Below are 16,859 nucleotides of genomic sequence, written 5' to 3'. Positions count from 1 at the left end.
GACAACAAACAGCTTATCACAGCATGCAAATAGCAAAAATTAATTAATACTGAGAAGGTTTAAAATTATAACAGAAACAACCAAAATCTTAATTTGACACCATTATTGTTGGTTAAGGAGAAGTTTTACAAGTTTAATTCCATCTTAAAATGACTATCATCCAGATTTTTGGCTAATAGATACAGAACGTTTCATACAGAAACAGAACGTTTCTGTATGAAATACAGAAACATTTCAGAATTGCCATACAGAACGTTTCAGAATTGCTGCTGACATCCAAAATAAACTCTCTCTATCTCTCATCCCTCCAACTTGTAAAGACTTCTATATAGCATTGGTTGTCATTATTTATTTTATTTTTGTTTTGTTTTCATCTAATCCTGTATGAAAAGGTTTGCAAAGCATGGCCTGTCAGGAGCTTCATGCTATTAATTTGCATTGCAAAAGAATTCAGTTCCTATGCCTTTGTTAATAACAATAAATAGACATCAACTGACACAGATCAGACTGTGAAACACAAAACCTGAACCAATGAAAATCAGTCCTGTGGAGTGAAAACTGACAACATATTCTTCCATTCTGATGGATATGTTCAGTTATGGAGGATTCCAAAAGAATAAATAACCTTGACTTGAGTACCATGTCTTGGTAACAAGTTTGGAGGTAGTAGAATAATGAGATGGGGTTGCTTCTAATGGTACATGGATTAGATCTGCTTGTCAGAGTTCAGAATTCTAATGCCAGATCCTACACTGATCTTATGGAAAATTATGTATCATTCACACATTGTGGGTGTTCTTTAGTTCCGGCCTTTATTCTTTCCAGTCTTATTGGGTGGGTTCAAATACCATCAAATATGCTACAAACCTTCATAAGGGTTTTTGACATCTGAAGGTGAATTAGCCAGTCAATACAGAGGTAGCAGGATTTTCCTTCTGGAAATTTGGTGTTTCATCCTGCAAAAATACCCAAACTGATCAAAAGAACACAAGCAGGCAGTTTACAGACATAATACACTAGCTTCATAGCCTTAGATGCTTTGGCTGTAATTACAAACAATCACAACCTTCCACATGATAATGCTCCATGTTGTGAAATACTGACTGTAAATATATGGTTTGAAGAAAATAACATCTGAATATTGAAGCTTGGCACATACCTGCTGGAACAACTTTCAGACAATCAAGACAGCTTAATTGATTAGTGGAATTTACTAATGCTTTAAAGGAAAAATTTGTCTGCCTTGACTATTAGTATGTTTTTATCTCATTGTAATTCTTTTCTTAACTCCAATTTTGGAATGTTTCTACACAGTAATTTAGATTTTAGCAATAAGGCTACAATTTGGATGCAGAGTCTTTCAGAAGATTGCTTATTTCCTTTTCAATTTGTGCTATAATGTCTACTTTTGGAATGTTCTATAGGGATAAGGCAAAATGAAAACCTCTCACTAAGAGATTTTTTTCTGTTCATGTTGAAGAAGTTAAACTTTATCAAATTATATTTCTTTTATTGGAAGCTGCTGAGGATTTGGTGGATGTAAGTCTGTCAATAATATCCTGTAAGTCAGCCAGTAGCAACATAGCTAATTCACTATGTACAGTGAACATATGATGTTCTATCTTTGAAAGCTCTAATCTAGTGGCTGAGATCTTTTCTCTTAAGACAGCCAGTTCTGTTTTCTTGCAGATCCTATCTGCCTTGGCTGAATGGAATGTATGTTTGATTCTCACAAATTTAGATATAATATCACTGTCTCTACATCAAACCAGAAATGCTAATTGGTTGATGTAGTTCTTATGTTTAATGTTTAATTTCTCTAGTTGTATAACTTTAGACCACAAGCACTCACCATGAACTTCTAGATGAAAACATAAGTTTCTGTGGAAAGTTTAGGTATTGAGATCACATTTTAAGGTAAATAACAAGTTTAATAAAAATAAAATAAAACTGCAGCTTGTTTACTTAAACAATATTTTAAGAATGCAGTCACACTACCTTACATCAAGAATGTTACAGACAAAGTGGCTATGTTGCTCTGTGAATACTAGATCAAAGTGGCTTTTTTTATCTTTTGCATAAAATCTGATGACTTATGAAACTTATAGGTTTATAATTACTTATTTTTATTAAACTTGTTATTTACTTTAAAATGTAGTCTCAACACCGAAAGCTTCCCACAGAACATTAATACTAATTTGGCTATTTTTCATGCTATAACAAGCACAGTTACAGAGAGAGTTGACTATTATAGAAGTGGAGAATAATTTGAAATTTTGGACTATTTTTAATAGGAGAATTAAAAAGTTCACAAAATATTACTTGTTTATTTTCAGTGCCTTAATTGCTCTTTCTCTGGGAAACCCCATGTCTATTAACTGCTTGAGTGGCAAAGGATCAACTGTAGCTTCATTTCCAGAAGTATCTCTTCCTGTAATTAATAATTAATTATTAATGTTATAAAACAGTAGCAAAACATTTATAGGATGAATGTTAATTATAATCCTGTAAATGAATGAAATATAGCTATATTTTCTTATAGTTTTTAATTTCATTTAAATATGCTAAAACCTTACTGCACACTCAAGATGAGAATCAGCACATTCCAAGTCTCCTATAATATTATAAACAGGCAATCTAATTATTGAAGAAAAGCATTTATAAGGATTGGCACTGAAAATTATTAAAAGCATGAATAATTTGCATCATCATTATATAGCAAAGCAGAGTCAAACAACGTTTGCCTTTGAAAATAGATAGTTTCAAACGTGACAATGAAACATACTGCCCACTTAAAAGATACACTACCTGGAAGTCTCTATATTCACCTTTAATAACTGCTTTTAATTAAAATATCACCAGACTGACAAACATTTTGAACTGCTGATTCTTATCACAGTGTTTAGAAGGTCTCTGATGAGATCCAACAGTTCAAAATGGTTTTCACTGACACTGAACAGTTCACTTGTTTTCACTGACTACTTAGCTCTAAAGCATAAATGCAAAACAAATTAAGAATAATTTGTTTTGCATTTATGCTTTAGATTAAGTGTGGATATAGTAAAGTGAAAATAAACAAGCCATATAACTCAGGATTTACCTTGTCTTAAACCAACAAAAAAAAAAAAAAAAAAAAAAAAACATCTTATGTTAGAAGAGCAATCAAAAACCTGAACTGTATAGCCTAACCTTCTCAGATATAAAATCAGTTCACTCACAAAGTCCCTTGTAACAATGAATTTCTTGACTTAATGGAGTTTTAACATTTGGATCACCACAACAATATGCCTATGGATCTCTGAAAGATTTTTTGGTTGTTATGGCTTCTGAAAGAATTTTTGGAAAGTTCATTTTTGGCAGCTTTTTGCTCTGATTGCAACATATATTACTGAAGATTTGTATATAGAGAAAGGGTGCATTTTTATATTTGCATGTAATTCGAACAATCCTTAATCATCATTAAATTTTCCCAGTCATAATCAATTGTCAATTTCAACAAAGTTTTTGAACAGCAACTTGGATAGGTCCCCACATGAATTCAAATTCAACATTTCACGTACACGAGAAGATAAATTTATTATGTCATCTTAGTAAAATATATTCAGCAATGAAAGGATTTGTTCATTCTAAGCCAAAATTTATTCTATAAATCGAAATTAAGATATAACATCTTCCATTATGGAAAAAAATTCCTAAATAGTAATTTTGTATACAGAGTGATTGGGTACATATTAATATATTTTTTTCACAATATTTGCATAGTAGTTTCTCTGAGGTTATTATGTGATGATGATGATATAGCATTTCTAGTTAGTGTGTCTGCAGTTGTAGTGAAAGACTATCTTTTATTTGTCCAAAAATTATAACCATTCTATTAACCGTGCAATACCTACTCACTTAATGAGCATGTAGTCTAATTATCAATATTTCTAAATATCAAAATATGATAACAATTAAAATATATTATTTTTAAATCAATATTTGTAATCAACATCAGATCGATATTAATTTCATTTAAAAAAATAGCAATCCATTTGCTACCATTTACTGCAAATTGATACAAGGCATTTATCAGCCACCTGCAGACAAACAAACAAAAAAGAGAGGCACACTTAAACATCAAAAAATGAAATGAGGAAGAAAAAAAGAATAGATAAACAAATTCACAAGCAATGTATGGTATGTGGATTTCAGAAGCACATTCTAGTCACTTGCACTCTGTATCGTCAACTAAAAGCATGCACTAAGACAAATATGGACAGTATCTCAAGCAGGCTTGTACCTTTTATATATATATATATATATATATATATACAGGGTGTCCCAAAATTCACGCAAGAAGTAATTTTGATAGAAAACACAGGTTTTTAATTAAAAATTGTAATTTCTTATTGATTCATAAAGTATAGAGGAATAGGGTTATGCATGGAGTAGCATATCGTAAATGGCCTCCACGGCTTTGCTGGCACATACGCACTCTTTCGTCGAAATTTTCCATGACCGTTTTGCATAAATGTGGCTGAATTTCATTGATACAGCACTCAATTTCCTCCTTCAAGGCTTGGGTGGTCGTGGGCTTGTTGGCATAAACCTTAGACTTCAAAAAACCCCAAAGAAAAAAGTCCAACGCCGTTAAGTCACATGATCTGGGCAGCCAATTCTGATCCCCAAAACGGGAAATTACACGACCAGGAAATGACTCATGCAGTAATTGAATTGTTTCTCAGGCTGTATGGCATGTGGCACCGTCTTGTTGAAACCACATGTCGTCCATATCTTGCAATTTAGGGACAAAAAACTGGATTATCATGTCGCGATAACAAGCACCATTAACTGTTATTGGCTTACCAGCCACATTTTCGAAGAAGAATGGACCGATGATGCCTCCAGCCCAAAATCTGCACCAAACAGTGACACACTGTGAATGCATTTGTTTCTCAACAATCACTCGTGGATTTTCTGAACCTCAAATGCGACAATTTTGTCAATTAACGAAGCCTTCAAGATGAAAATGAGCCTCATCGCTGAAGATGATTTTGTTCAAAAAATAAGCATCCACTTGTTGTTGTTCTATAATCCATTCAACGAACTCTCTTCACTGTGTGTGGTCAGTAGGCTTCAGTTCTTGAGTCAATTGAACTTTGTAAGCATAAAGATGCAAATCTTTCATGAGAATACGCTTTAGAGAGCTTCTCAAAATGCCCAATTCAAGACCACGGTGGCGAATTGATGTTCCTGGGCTCTCAGCAACACTCTCACGAACTGCTTTGATGTTTTCTGTTGAACGAATTGTTGAAGGACGCCCAGAGTGTATAAGATCACTAATTGATCCTTTTGCTTTGAATTTTTTAATTAATCTTTTCACAGTTGATGAAGTTAAATCACTATTCTGAACATATTTTGTATGAAAATTGCGAATTGTAGTTGCCAAACATTCATTATTTTTAAAATATTGCTCAACAATGAAAATGCGTTGTTCTTTCATGTAGCGCTCCATTTTTAATAACCCTGAACTGTCAGCTGTCACGCTGTCTTTTTTTTTTCTCGTTGGCAACGCTTTACCGCACAAATGGCGCTAAATTTAAATCTTGCGTGAATTTTGGGACACCCTGTGTATATATATATATATATATAGAGAGAGAGAGAGAGAGAGAGAGAGAGAGAGAGAGAGAGAGAGAGAACACATAGAACACCTATTGAGGAGTGAGTAAAATACCATCAATCTTTGATGATCCCCTTAATCATCCATTCTGGTGCCTGCTATCCATTACTGTATTTGTAAATGAGCTGTATAGTTGATTGCTAACCACATACAAAATAAAAACTACAACACAAGTAAGACGAAAGGTAAATAGGAAGCACAGTGCAGGAAAAAAAAATCAAAAAGTGTTTGCATCTTTTTTATGTTATCTATGCACATAAAAATGAAAAAAATTAAATAATAATTTAGAGGATCATTTTTTTTTTTTATCAGTAAAACACGATGTCATACAAATGGCTGCTTTATTAAAATTATCACCACAATTTCAAACAGATGGAAAGGCTTATGTGTTCACAGCATATGTTATTTATTTTCACTGTATTGATGGCAACATAGAATGATAACAAAATAATATTAAAAAAAAAAAAAATCAGCTAACGCCTTTTTATTCCCATATACGGGAGTAGGCGAGGCCATTTAGCCCTATCTAACTTTTGGAGACTGAGTGGGCAGTTCAATCTCCACTGGTACCAATCAGAGATAGATGGCCCAAGGCTATCACTAATTAAGCGGTACACAGTGAAGAGAGACGGCTCAAATGTGCCACCATCTCGTGGTCCCTAACACAATATATTTAATGTCTGAAATAATGTGGGTTCTATGGTCGATTTTCTTGAGTTTCTGGGAGGAAAAACCCGCTTGCCCGTGCCAGAGATCGATTAACTCGGGAACCGGTCAAAAAAAGGCAAAATAATATTTATTAACTTATTTGCTGCTATTATCCAGCATCTTCAGAGCACAAAAACAACATCAATTTGGTATAACAGTGGGACTAGTTTTAAAAAACTGCCACACAAGACCGCAGCAAAACTGTTACCATCCCATATATTCAAGGCACATTTGAAAAGTTATCTAGAATGCTCAAAAATATCAGCTATGCTGTATTTAAACTTTATGTCAAATTGGCAACTAAGGAGAAACACTCTTCTTTATTAGATCCACAAGTTTATAAAGTGCACTGTTCTTGTGACTATGGACAGAGAGGAAGACCTGTTGACATCTGCCTTGGTGAACATAAAAAATACATTTGGCACTATCATTATGGCAGGTCAGGTCTAGCAGACCACTGGAAGAAAACAAAAGTGCTACACAGAAGTCATAAGTCAAAGAGATTGTTTTTGGAATCAACTGAAGCTTTAAAACATACTCCAAACTTCAACAAGTATGGCTGTATAAGTTTCCCAAAAATCTGGGAGGCCATAATTTTAAGATCTAATTAATATTTGTTTACTCTTTTTTTTCCAACATAGATGGCATCTAATTAGGACTTTAGTTCTTTGTGTTGTCTGTTACAATTGTTTTTTTTTTTTTTTAAACTAGTCCACAAACTATTTTTGTGCTCTGAAGATGCTGGATATAGTACCAGTGAAAAATCAGCAAATAAGTTAATAAATATTATTTCTTATCATTCTGTATTGTCATCAATACCGTGAAAATAAATAACACAATTTCAAACAGCTAAATTTTTGAACTAATTGCTACTGAGACTTAAGTTTCAATTTAAAATATATACAACACATACTGGAGAATGGATATGCTAACTACTCAGCCAACCACATCAGTATCAAGACCAGTATGATGGTTTATTATAGCTAATTTTTTACACTATAAAAAAAAATAACTGGAAATCAAAAAACGATGAACATCTCTGACTGATTCTAATGACATCATGATATTTTATAATATTTAACAATGTTCAGTGGTATAAATAACACACCTTAAGTAGACTATATATTTTAGTTCAATAATGGAATACCATGAGTTGGCATTGTAAAAATGGAATAAAACTCGTGTAAATAACTTATTGTAAATTTTTTGGCTGAGTGTTTTATTTCTATTTCTAAATTTATTTATTTATGTTTCTATATTTATTATCATTAACACAGCTCAGAGAATTCCATTATTGAAACGAATTGCTAGACTTTACAGAGAGTCTACTTCTAAGCAACATGCTAGATGTGACAATCTATTAATAAAGAAGGCTAAATGCAAAAAACAGATTATTTTTTTATTAACTGATGGTTAGCTGGCCTAGTTGGCTGAGTGGATGCATACTGGCCAATAAGTCACAGTTTGAATCTTTTGCTAGTCTAGCATATCCACTATCCAGCCAAAAAAGCTGCGGATCCGAATCCTACTGTGGGTATGGATGTTTGCGATTGTCTGTGAAAATACTAGTCGTGGTGGGCAGCAGATGGCATTGGTGTAGATGATGTGGTTTGCTGTAATTGGTGGACTGAGTGGTGGAGACGGAGAGTTGTAGATTGGATGTCCTCCATTGATGAGTCTTTGGACTCCTTGGAGGTGTCATGTAATAACAATAATCATAATTAATATTAAAGGGAACAAAAGATATATAGATGATTTTACTATGTTATCTATCAGAGCTTCTAGTGGTGTGACCATTTTAATCGATAATAAATGGAAAAGTAGAATATGAAAGTACAATTTTGCAAATGATCGGATTATAACAGTTAAATTAAAAACAAATAAAAGTTACTTAAATATCATAGAAGTATATGCCCCTGAAAAAGATAGGAAAGAGGATTCTGAACAGTTTTATGAGGAACTACAAAATCAGTTAAATCAACGTAATAAAAATGACTATGTATTAATAGCAAGAGATCTTAATGCTAGAGCTAGCAATAATCCAATCCCAAATGTCTTAGGAAAATATGGAGAAATTTGCACAAATAATAATGGTCAAGAACTATTTAGACTTCTGTACTTTCAATAATTTTAAAATAACCAATACTTTTTTTTTTCAAAAAAAGGATATAAATAAATATACTTGGAATGGCAGAGGAACAAAACATATAATTGATTATATCATTACTAATCAGAAACTAGCTCCATGAGTGAGAGATGTACATGTTTACAGAGGAAGTGTTTTTTCAGATCATTACTTAGTAGACTCTAAAACAAAAATATAGCAAAATGGAGAAAGTAAATAAGAAAAAACAAGAAATACAAAAAGTATATAAAATATATCTACAAGAAGAAAGCATTAGAATTTTATCAATCATGATTAACAGATTACTTAAAATTGATGAAAATGTAGAAGAATGAAAAACTTTAATAAAGCAGCCTCTGAAGTACTTGGAAAGACAAATAAATTATTAAAAAGAAAAACATTAAAAATCTGGAACACGGATATAGAAAATGCAATAAAAGAAAAACAAATAGTATACAAATCACTCCTTCAAAAACACAAAGGAAACAGAAGAAATATACAAAGACAAAAGAAATATAGCTAAAACCATAATACAAAAAGCTCACCAAGAGTCTTGGAGCAGGTTTATTAATAAAATAGAAGATATACATGGAAGACAAGACATAGCCTACAAATTATTAATGAAATTAAACGACAAAGAAAGAGACAGAGCACAAATCAACATAATATGAGAGAAACAATGGGTAGAATATTATAAGAATTTATGATATGACCTAAATGAAATAACAGAAAATAATAGTGAAGAAATTAGTACTGATATAGAACCAATAAAATTGGAAGAACTAAAAGAAGCAATAAAGGTATCAAAAAATAGAAAATCAACTGAATTAGATAGCATAAATACAGAGCTTTAGAAATATCATGGAGAATATTTACATCACAGATTCTTAAAATTAATAAATAACTGTTGCAGGAAATGTGAGGTTCTGGTTAAAAAATTAAATTTATATCTATATTTAAGAAACGAGAAAGAGATGACTGTAGAAATTACACAGGAATAAGTTTATTACATACAGGTTACAAAATTTACAGTAAAATCCTGAATAAAAGAGTTAAAAATATTGCAAACAATCTGCTCTCAGAAGAACAAAATGGCTTCAGACATCGAAGATTATGTATAGACAATATTTATGTGTTAAAACAAATTATTGAAAAAAGACAAGAATTTAATTGAGTGACTCACATGGCCTTTATAGATTATGAGAAAGCTTTTGATAAAATATAGAGAAAAACTATGGAATACAATGAAAAAACAAAAATATCCATTACATTTGGTACAAACTATACAAAGTTTATATAAAAATACAAATTACAGTTAGGTAATAAATTAAGAGAAGAGACTGAAATAAATCAGTGTGTCAGCAGGGATGTAGCTTATTTACAACACTATTCAATAGATATATATATCAGTAGCATTACATGCCCATTTCGGTTGGATGTACTGTCATGGCTTATGCAACCCATGTTACAAAATTCACATCAGTTTGACCATATGATTGCATTTTTATGTATGCATGAAAGTTTTAAGAGTGTATAGCACATTCAGTGATCATCTTAATTGGTCCAATGCAATTAATTGTAGGATAACTTTGAATACTTTAATTTATCAATTAACTGTAAACAAATCTGCACAGAGTGGGGGGACAATGTGTTTGTTTTAAGATGCGGTATATTAGAAAACAACAATCAAGGAGAATGATATATTTGGTTGGTATATCTGAATTACTCAAAGGTGTAAAATTTGGAAAAGCAGGACGAGGCTCACCTCCTTCGAATGCAATACTGTTTCCCCATTGTAAATATGGGCAAAAAAGTTGTAAATTTATTGAAAGTTATATATTAAAAACTTTTCTATATTATATATAAAAACTTGTCTACCATGTCAGTTCACACTTCATGCATGCAAAACAGATGAAACTCAGAAAACAGCAACTCATGACAAATGACAACATTTGATTGGATTGGTTGACACAATAATCAACCATAATCAAAGTCACTAAGATCTATATTTACCTATGTTCATCGATTGTGATACACTGTTTGGAAGCCCCGATGTCTGCCTATTTACCAACTGCATTTGGTTTGGGTACATCTCACTCTGCACAGGGAATGCCAGCGTCAACTTTCCATCACCACCATCTTGAATGTTTCGTCCATTGAGTGTATTAAATTGTACTTAAATCATGATAACCATCCTTTAACTGAGTAACCTATTTCTAAAAGGCAGGAGTTAAAACATAAAAACATGTTACAGTTATTATTTGCTCAAGCACTGACATGGAGCCCAAGACTGATTGGGAGGCACATGATAACCATTATCCATTCATTACCTATCACTTCTTGAACTCATTTGCTGACAAAGCATTCACAACTCTCCTAACAAAAAATTGTCTTTCTGCTGCTGCAAAGCACACCTTTATGCAATTACCAGAGGTGAATCCCATATTCTCTCCCTTCCTATCATGTCCTGAAAAGTCTTCAGTATCAATCCTATAAAAACTCTTTAATAAGTTATGTTTTCATTGCATTCCTTCTTTTCCATCTATCACCAGAGCCATTTCTCATCCTATCACAATCGTGGTCTTTATATCTTTATAAAGATATTCAGGTATTTATGTAGTAATCTAGATGTAGCCTTATAAAGAGGAATAATAACCTCTTTATCCCTGCGTATCAGAATATGTTCAACATATAGACATGACAAGTTATTTTGGCCAACTTTGTGAATACATATGTCTAATAAACTTTATTATGTCACAAGTGTCAATAAAAACTCAGTTCCATCAATAGTATGAAGCTTATGCATCCCATGACCTTACACTTTGTCGCATTAAACTGACAACCTTTATCCTTTGCCCATATATCCCATCCATTCAAATCATTTTGCAGAATCTCTATGTCATCCTCATTAACACACTCTCTCTCTCTCTACCCAGTTTTGGAACATCAGCAAACAAATGGATATTTCTCCATAAATCATTTCCTATATCACTGATGTACGAATTAAACAGATGAAGTCCAAACTTTCTCCTGGATTCAATTCTCCCATATACTACTCTGATGTCTATTCATCAGCCATCATCCTATCCATATCTCTAGCTTCACATCAATTCCCCCATTTGCTTCAATGTATACAGGAGATTTACAGGTGATATTCTGTCAAATGCCTCTGAAAAATCCAGCTGCATCATCATGTAGTCATTTCCTTTATCCAATTCAATTGTCACTTTATTATTTAAAAAAAAAGCTTTTTTTTTTTTTTTTTTTTTACAATAAATCTCAAAAATCAAAAGTAACATCAAATTCCTCCAAACAAGAGAACATTAGTGCTGCTGTATATAACTGCTACATATCCTGGAAGGCCAATGTCACCACAGATTTCACAGATCCAGATTTCCTTCCAGAAAACTGCTTGAGTCTGTTTAAATATAACACATTTCTAGTTTAAATCACAGTGATGCTATGCATCTTAAAACCATCTAGCCAATCTTCTAATACTGATTTTCACTTTATTATAAAGTGACAAAATCTCAGAGTTAGCTTTAATGTTGGCATTGCTTATAATTACATGCTCTGAATGCATCTTTACAGATTCCGTTTAGGACAGCATCTTTATGTGGTCCAATGTGGAGTGTTAACTTGCTGAAATAATAGCACAAGCTTCCAAGCAAGTCAATTCAAAATATTTAACCTACTTATAACTCAAGCCAAATAATAATGAAATAATTTATGGATATGCAAAATAAACTTGTGACATTAACAGAAGTGTCACATAAACTTACGATATTGCCTCCATTAAGTTGATGGCCTGGTATTGGAAAGTTATATATGAAGGTGCTTAGTCTAAGGGAATGAATGTGATCAGCAGTATATTACAAGGTACTGTACTCAGCCACTGTTATTTAACATATATTAATGATACTCAGGATGGACTAGAGGAATATATCCAGTTTGCTGATAAGTTGGGGCAGGTCACTTCAGATACAGAATCACTGCACTCTACACCATATACACATTACATAATCCACTGTCCATAAATACACTACATATAATTTTGTCTATTAACTGCATGTATTTTCCAATTTGCCTTCATGAAGGATTTAAAAATAACTTTAAGATGAAAAAATCCTGATACCTCCATATGAGAATGGCTAACTCAACTTCAAATGAAAAATCCCATGTAAAAATTCCTCTTGTGACAGTAATTAAGCTCAATACAGTTTATACATGGAAAAGACAAAACCCCACAATCTTTGATATTCACTTCAGAAATTTACATAGTCTTAGTTCTAACATCAATGTTATTCATTTCCAACCTACAACACACCACCTATTTTTACTAACAGAAACTCAAATTTCTACTTCTTAAAGCACAACTCATCTCAGTTTTCTCAATCATATCAGGTGGCATATTGCTTGTGTTTGCTCAGATATACTGTGTCAGAGAGTTTCTAACTCAGAAAAATCAAAATCAAATCTAGTGTCAAAATCTATCACTCAATTTAACCAACCTAAATTTGATTTTCTTTCTATAAATACTGATTTTCTTCAGTCAAACAAGTTTTCCAATACTGAAGTTCTCTACCTTGGAGATTTTAACATTCACAACTCTGACTGGCTTTCCTTTTGAACTACACTAATCTAACAGGCAAAGACAGGTAAACATTTACCATCACTAATGATCTTACACAAATTGTTCCATACAGTAACTAACCACTCTCCAAACACTATCTCCTAAGTAGTAATCCTTCTATATTATGATAGATGCTGTTTATCCTATACAAAATTCAGACCACAAATCAGAGTTGATATTTCTTCTCCCATGGTATAATACTTGTATAGCAACTTTCATCGACATGTTGCCTGGCACTGTAAGAATACCAAGCAGAATGATCTTCATGATTTCCAGGTCTCATTTCCTTGGTTGGATTACTGTTTTCAGTTTCTGATCTAAACAATTACACTGAATGCATCAATGAAATAATTCTTAGTAGAATGAAAAAAAACATTCATTCCCACACCATTTTAAATCTAAACCTTTGGAGATCTATACCTTGGTTATCTAAGACATGTCATGTCAAGTACTTTGCTTTTCATCAAAATTTACATCTTCCCTTCTTTGCTGTAATAAAGTTTAAAGTTTTGGATGTGTCAATAATTTATAAACAAATTATCAATCCAACTAAAGCTAATTTTGAAAGATAAAAGCAGGAAACTTGCATCATGTCCATGGAGACAGGCTTTCTGGTCTACTGACAAAGCCAATGGCTATAACATTCAGTTGATAACTTTGGAGATCTGCTTATAGCAATTTGTAACTCTCTCTCTCTCACAGAAATCCCACATATAAAAGGTTGTTCAACCTACAGTGCACTTGCACTATAGAAGAGTAGCAGAAAGATGAGGAAAAAGAGAAATCTTGTTAACACTGAATACGAAAAACATTGCTTGTATTCCTAGGAGATACATAGGAGGAAAGACTGTTTAAAAGACAGTACTAAAAAGAATAAATAAATGAAGAAAAATTTGATTTTTGAGTTTGTAGATGAATGGTGAAAGAATGTTGAATAGTTGCTGGATGTGTTTTAATATGTGGAAAATAATCAATGCCAATTCTGATGAATGGCAACCATGGAAATATTTGTAGAAAATGCAAGTAGCAGAAACTTGATGGCTGTGGAGAAAATAGTGAAGTGAATTGGTGAAAGATGCATTAATCAATTTAAGCATTCTTCTGTATTGAATCAAGTATTTTTTAGGGAGCACTTAATCAGGGGCACTGTCCCAAATGTGAAAACAGTATTCAATGACTGGACAGATTTGTGATTGGAATAGAATCAATTACCGTTCAGAAGTAAAATAAGACCTTAGGCAAAAAGAGAAAAACCAAAATTTTAAAATGCTGAGGAGGAGATGTTTGTAATTGCTTATGCCAAGAGAAACAAAGACTGGAGGTTAGAGTATTCCAAGAAGAGAAATCTTAACTTGTCTAGAAATTTGAATGTTGTCAAAAGTAAGAAAGAAAGGGGTTCTATTTTGGGGGGAAAAAAAAAACAGTGTTTCAAATGGGTGCTGATAACAGTCATCAGCATACTTTTGAAGAATGGTTTGGAAATTAGAATTTAGTTGTAGAAGCTCTAGAAGTATTTAAGCTCCTCACCCCCCCTCCCCTAAATAGCTTCAAAACATTTTGCTACTTGCATATTTCTCTCCTATGTACTTCTCATGACTTTTGCTAAGCTATTTTTATGATAACTTATAACACAGTTGACTTCTTAATATATTAAAGTAAGCTTCATAGCTTATACATATAACAAAAATTATATAGAATTTATTTAAAAATTCCAATATATTTCTACGGAGGTTTCTGTGGTTAAGAAGTTCAATATAATTATTCCGGTTTTGTGACCACAAATGAAAGAAAAACAGATTATCGTCCTCCATCTATAGAAAACCAACAAACACAGGATGATTTCTGCATGCTACTTCACATCACCACCCCAAGCAAAATATAGGCATAATAAAAATCTTAAGGGATAAAACATACAACATCCCCAGCACAGAAGAAAAATGGAAAGAAGAAATACAATACTTAACACAGATCCTACAACTCAATGGTTTCAATACTAAGTTAATTGAGAAAATTCTCAATACAGCACCTACAAGAAACTTAAACAAGATTTCAAGAATGTAGTCACTCTTCCTTATATCAAGAATGTAACAGATAAATTAGCCAAACTTCTCTACAAATACAACATAAAAGTCACTTTCCTGCCAACTGAAAAAATATCAAGATCTCTTCATCCTCTGAAACCTCCACATCACCCAATGAAAAAACCAGGGGTTTATAATATTAACTGTTCCTGTGGCATCTGCTATTTGGGTCAGACGGGGAGATCGGGAGAAATTCACATGAGCAAACATCAAAAGGACATACAAATAAGAGAGAACATAAATCGAGATTGACATTTCACACAACCTCTACCGGTCCGGTCATGATGTACTCTGGGATAGAACAAATATGTCCTATATAGATAAGAATTGTTTCACAAGAAAATTCAAAGAGGCAGCAAATATGATTAAAATTCCTATGCAATGCAACAAAAACCAAGGTTTGATTTTAAATCAGGTTTGGTCATCGTTTATTAAAAATTTACCAATTTCAAACCTCGGACAGAGTGAGCGTGAACCACAGAACGTGACAACAAATAGCATTGTCTCCAACTAACACGCATTAACGATTGTATAGATCTGTTATTCAGTTTTTTTAACGAACTGTTTAGATTCACAATACCAACAAATGAACTAATTTTTGTAATTTCTAGTAGTTTGTGCTTTAAACTTTCAGTTCTCTTTACCCCTGAAGATGTTAGTCTGACGACTAACGAAACTTGTCAGGTGTTGGTTTTTAGTACTTGTTTAGTTTTAAAAACAGTTTTCTTTAATAAAGATGTGGTCACAAAATCGGAATAATTATATCCAATATATTTCATCCAACATTATGTGGACAACAGCAGGGAGATTGATTGTCAACTACATTCAAAAGATGAATCAAAATAATGAGCCATAAATCATGCATATATTAGCTTGTCTTGGTTGCAGCTGAAGTATAAGATAGTACACTGCTAGAGTCCAAAAGAACAATTGTAGTAAACTGAATAGATTAAAAAAGAAAATAAATTAATAAATAAAGAAAATAAATAAGTAAATAGATAAAATAAATAAGTAAATAGATAAAATAAATAAATAATTATCAATTAAAAAACTCATGAACAATTAATAGTGATCACTTCCCAAACTTGGATATTGGCATGGTCTGATCAGTTCAAGCTCAGATGGTTTCACATGTTTCAAGGAAAAGACTCTCGAATTTGAACTTTCTGGAGTGAAGAAGTTTTGACTGATCCCAAAGAACTCTGTGCCTATCATCAATAACGTGAGAGGCAAGGCCAGACCTGTCAGATTCCGAACATGTAATATAGTCTTGATGTTCTTCAATTCTAATCAAGGCAGAACAGCCAGTCTGTCCAAAATAGAAAAGATGACATGAGCAGGGTATTGATAGACACCCAGTAAGGAAAAAGGTGGCAATGTATCCTTTTTTTTTTTTAATCTAATATATGCATGATTTATGACTCATTATTTTGATTCATCTTTGGAATGTGGTCTCTCTCTCTCTCCCTGATGATCTCCATGTAACACTGGAGGAAATATATTGAATGATGGTTTTAATGGTGAAAGGACAGCAAAGGTCATACTGCAGCATATCAAAGGTCATAGCAATACACAAGGTGAAACAATCACAAACATCCATGCCCACAGTGGGATTCGAAAACCCGTGACCTGTTAGTTGGAGAACAGGTA

The 16,859-nt window shown here is 32.6% G+C and overlaps 1 protein-coding gene across 1 annotated transcript in view; it reads right to left on the bottom strand.

The window, feature by feature from the left end:
* Kpc2 (Kip1 ubiquitination-promoting complex subunit 2) overlaps positions 1 to 16,859 on the bottom strand; it is a 78,652-nt gene that overhangs the window by 35,884 nt on the left and 25,909 nt on the right. The window contains exon 6 of the mRNA XM_090414841.1: positions 2,323 to 2,431. Coding sequence (XP_090270967.1) covers positions 2,323 to 2,431 — 109 coding nt within the window. The remainder of the gene's footprint in view (positions 1 to 2,322; positions 2,432 to 16,859) is intronic.

This window comes from Typopeltis vanoorti, chromosome 26 (assembly GCF_054136105.1).
Source record: "Typopeltis vanoorti isolate ZY-2024b chromosome 26, IOZ_Tvanoo_1.0, whole genome shotgun sequence".
NCBI classification, from domain to species: Eukaryota; Metazoa; Arthropoda; class Arachnida; order Uropygi; family Thelyphonidae; genus Typopeltis; species Typopeltis vanoorti.
The sequence above is the reverse complement of the archived record's forward strand: the minus strand, read 5'-3'. Positions and strand labels throughout refer to the sequence as shown.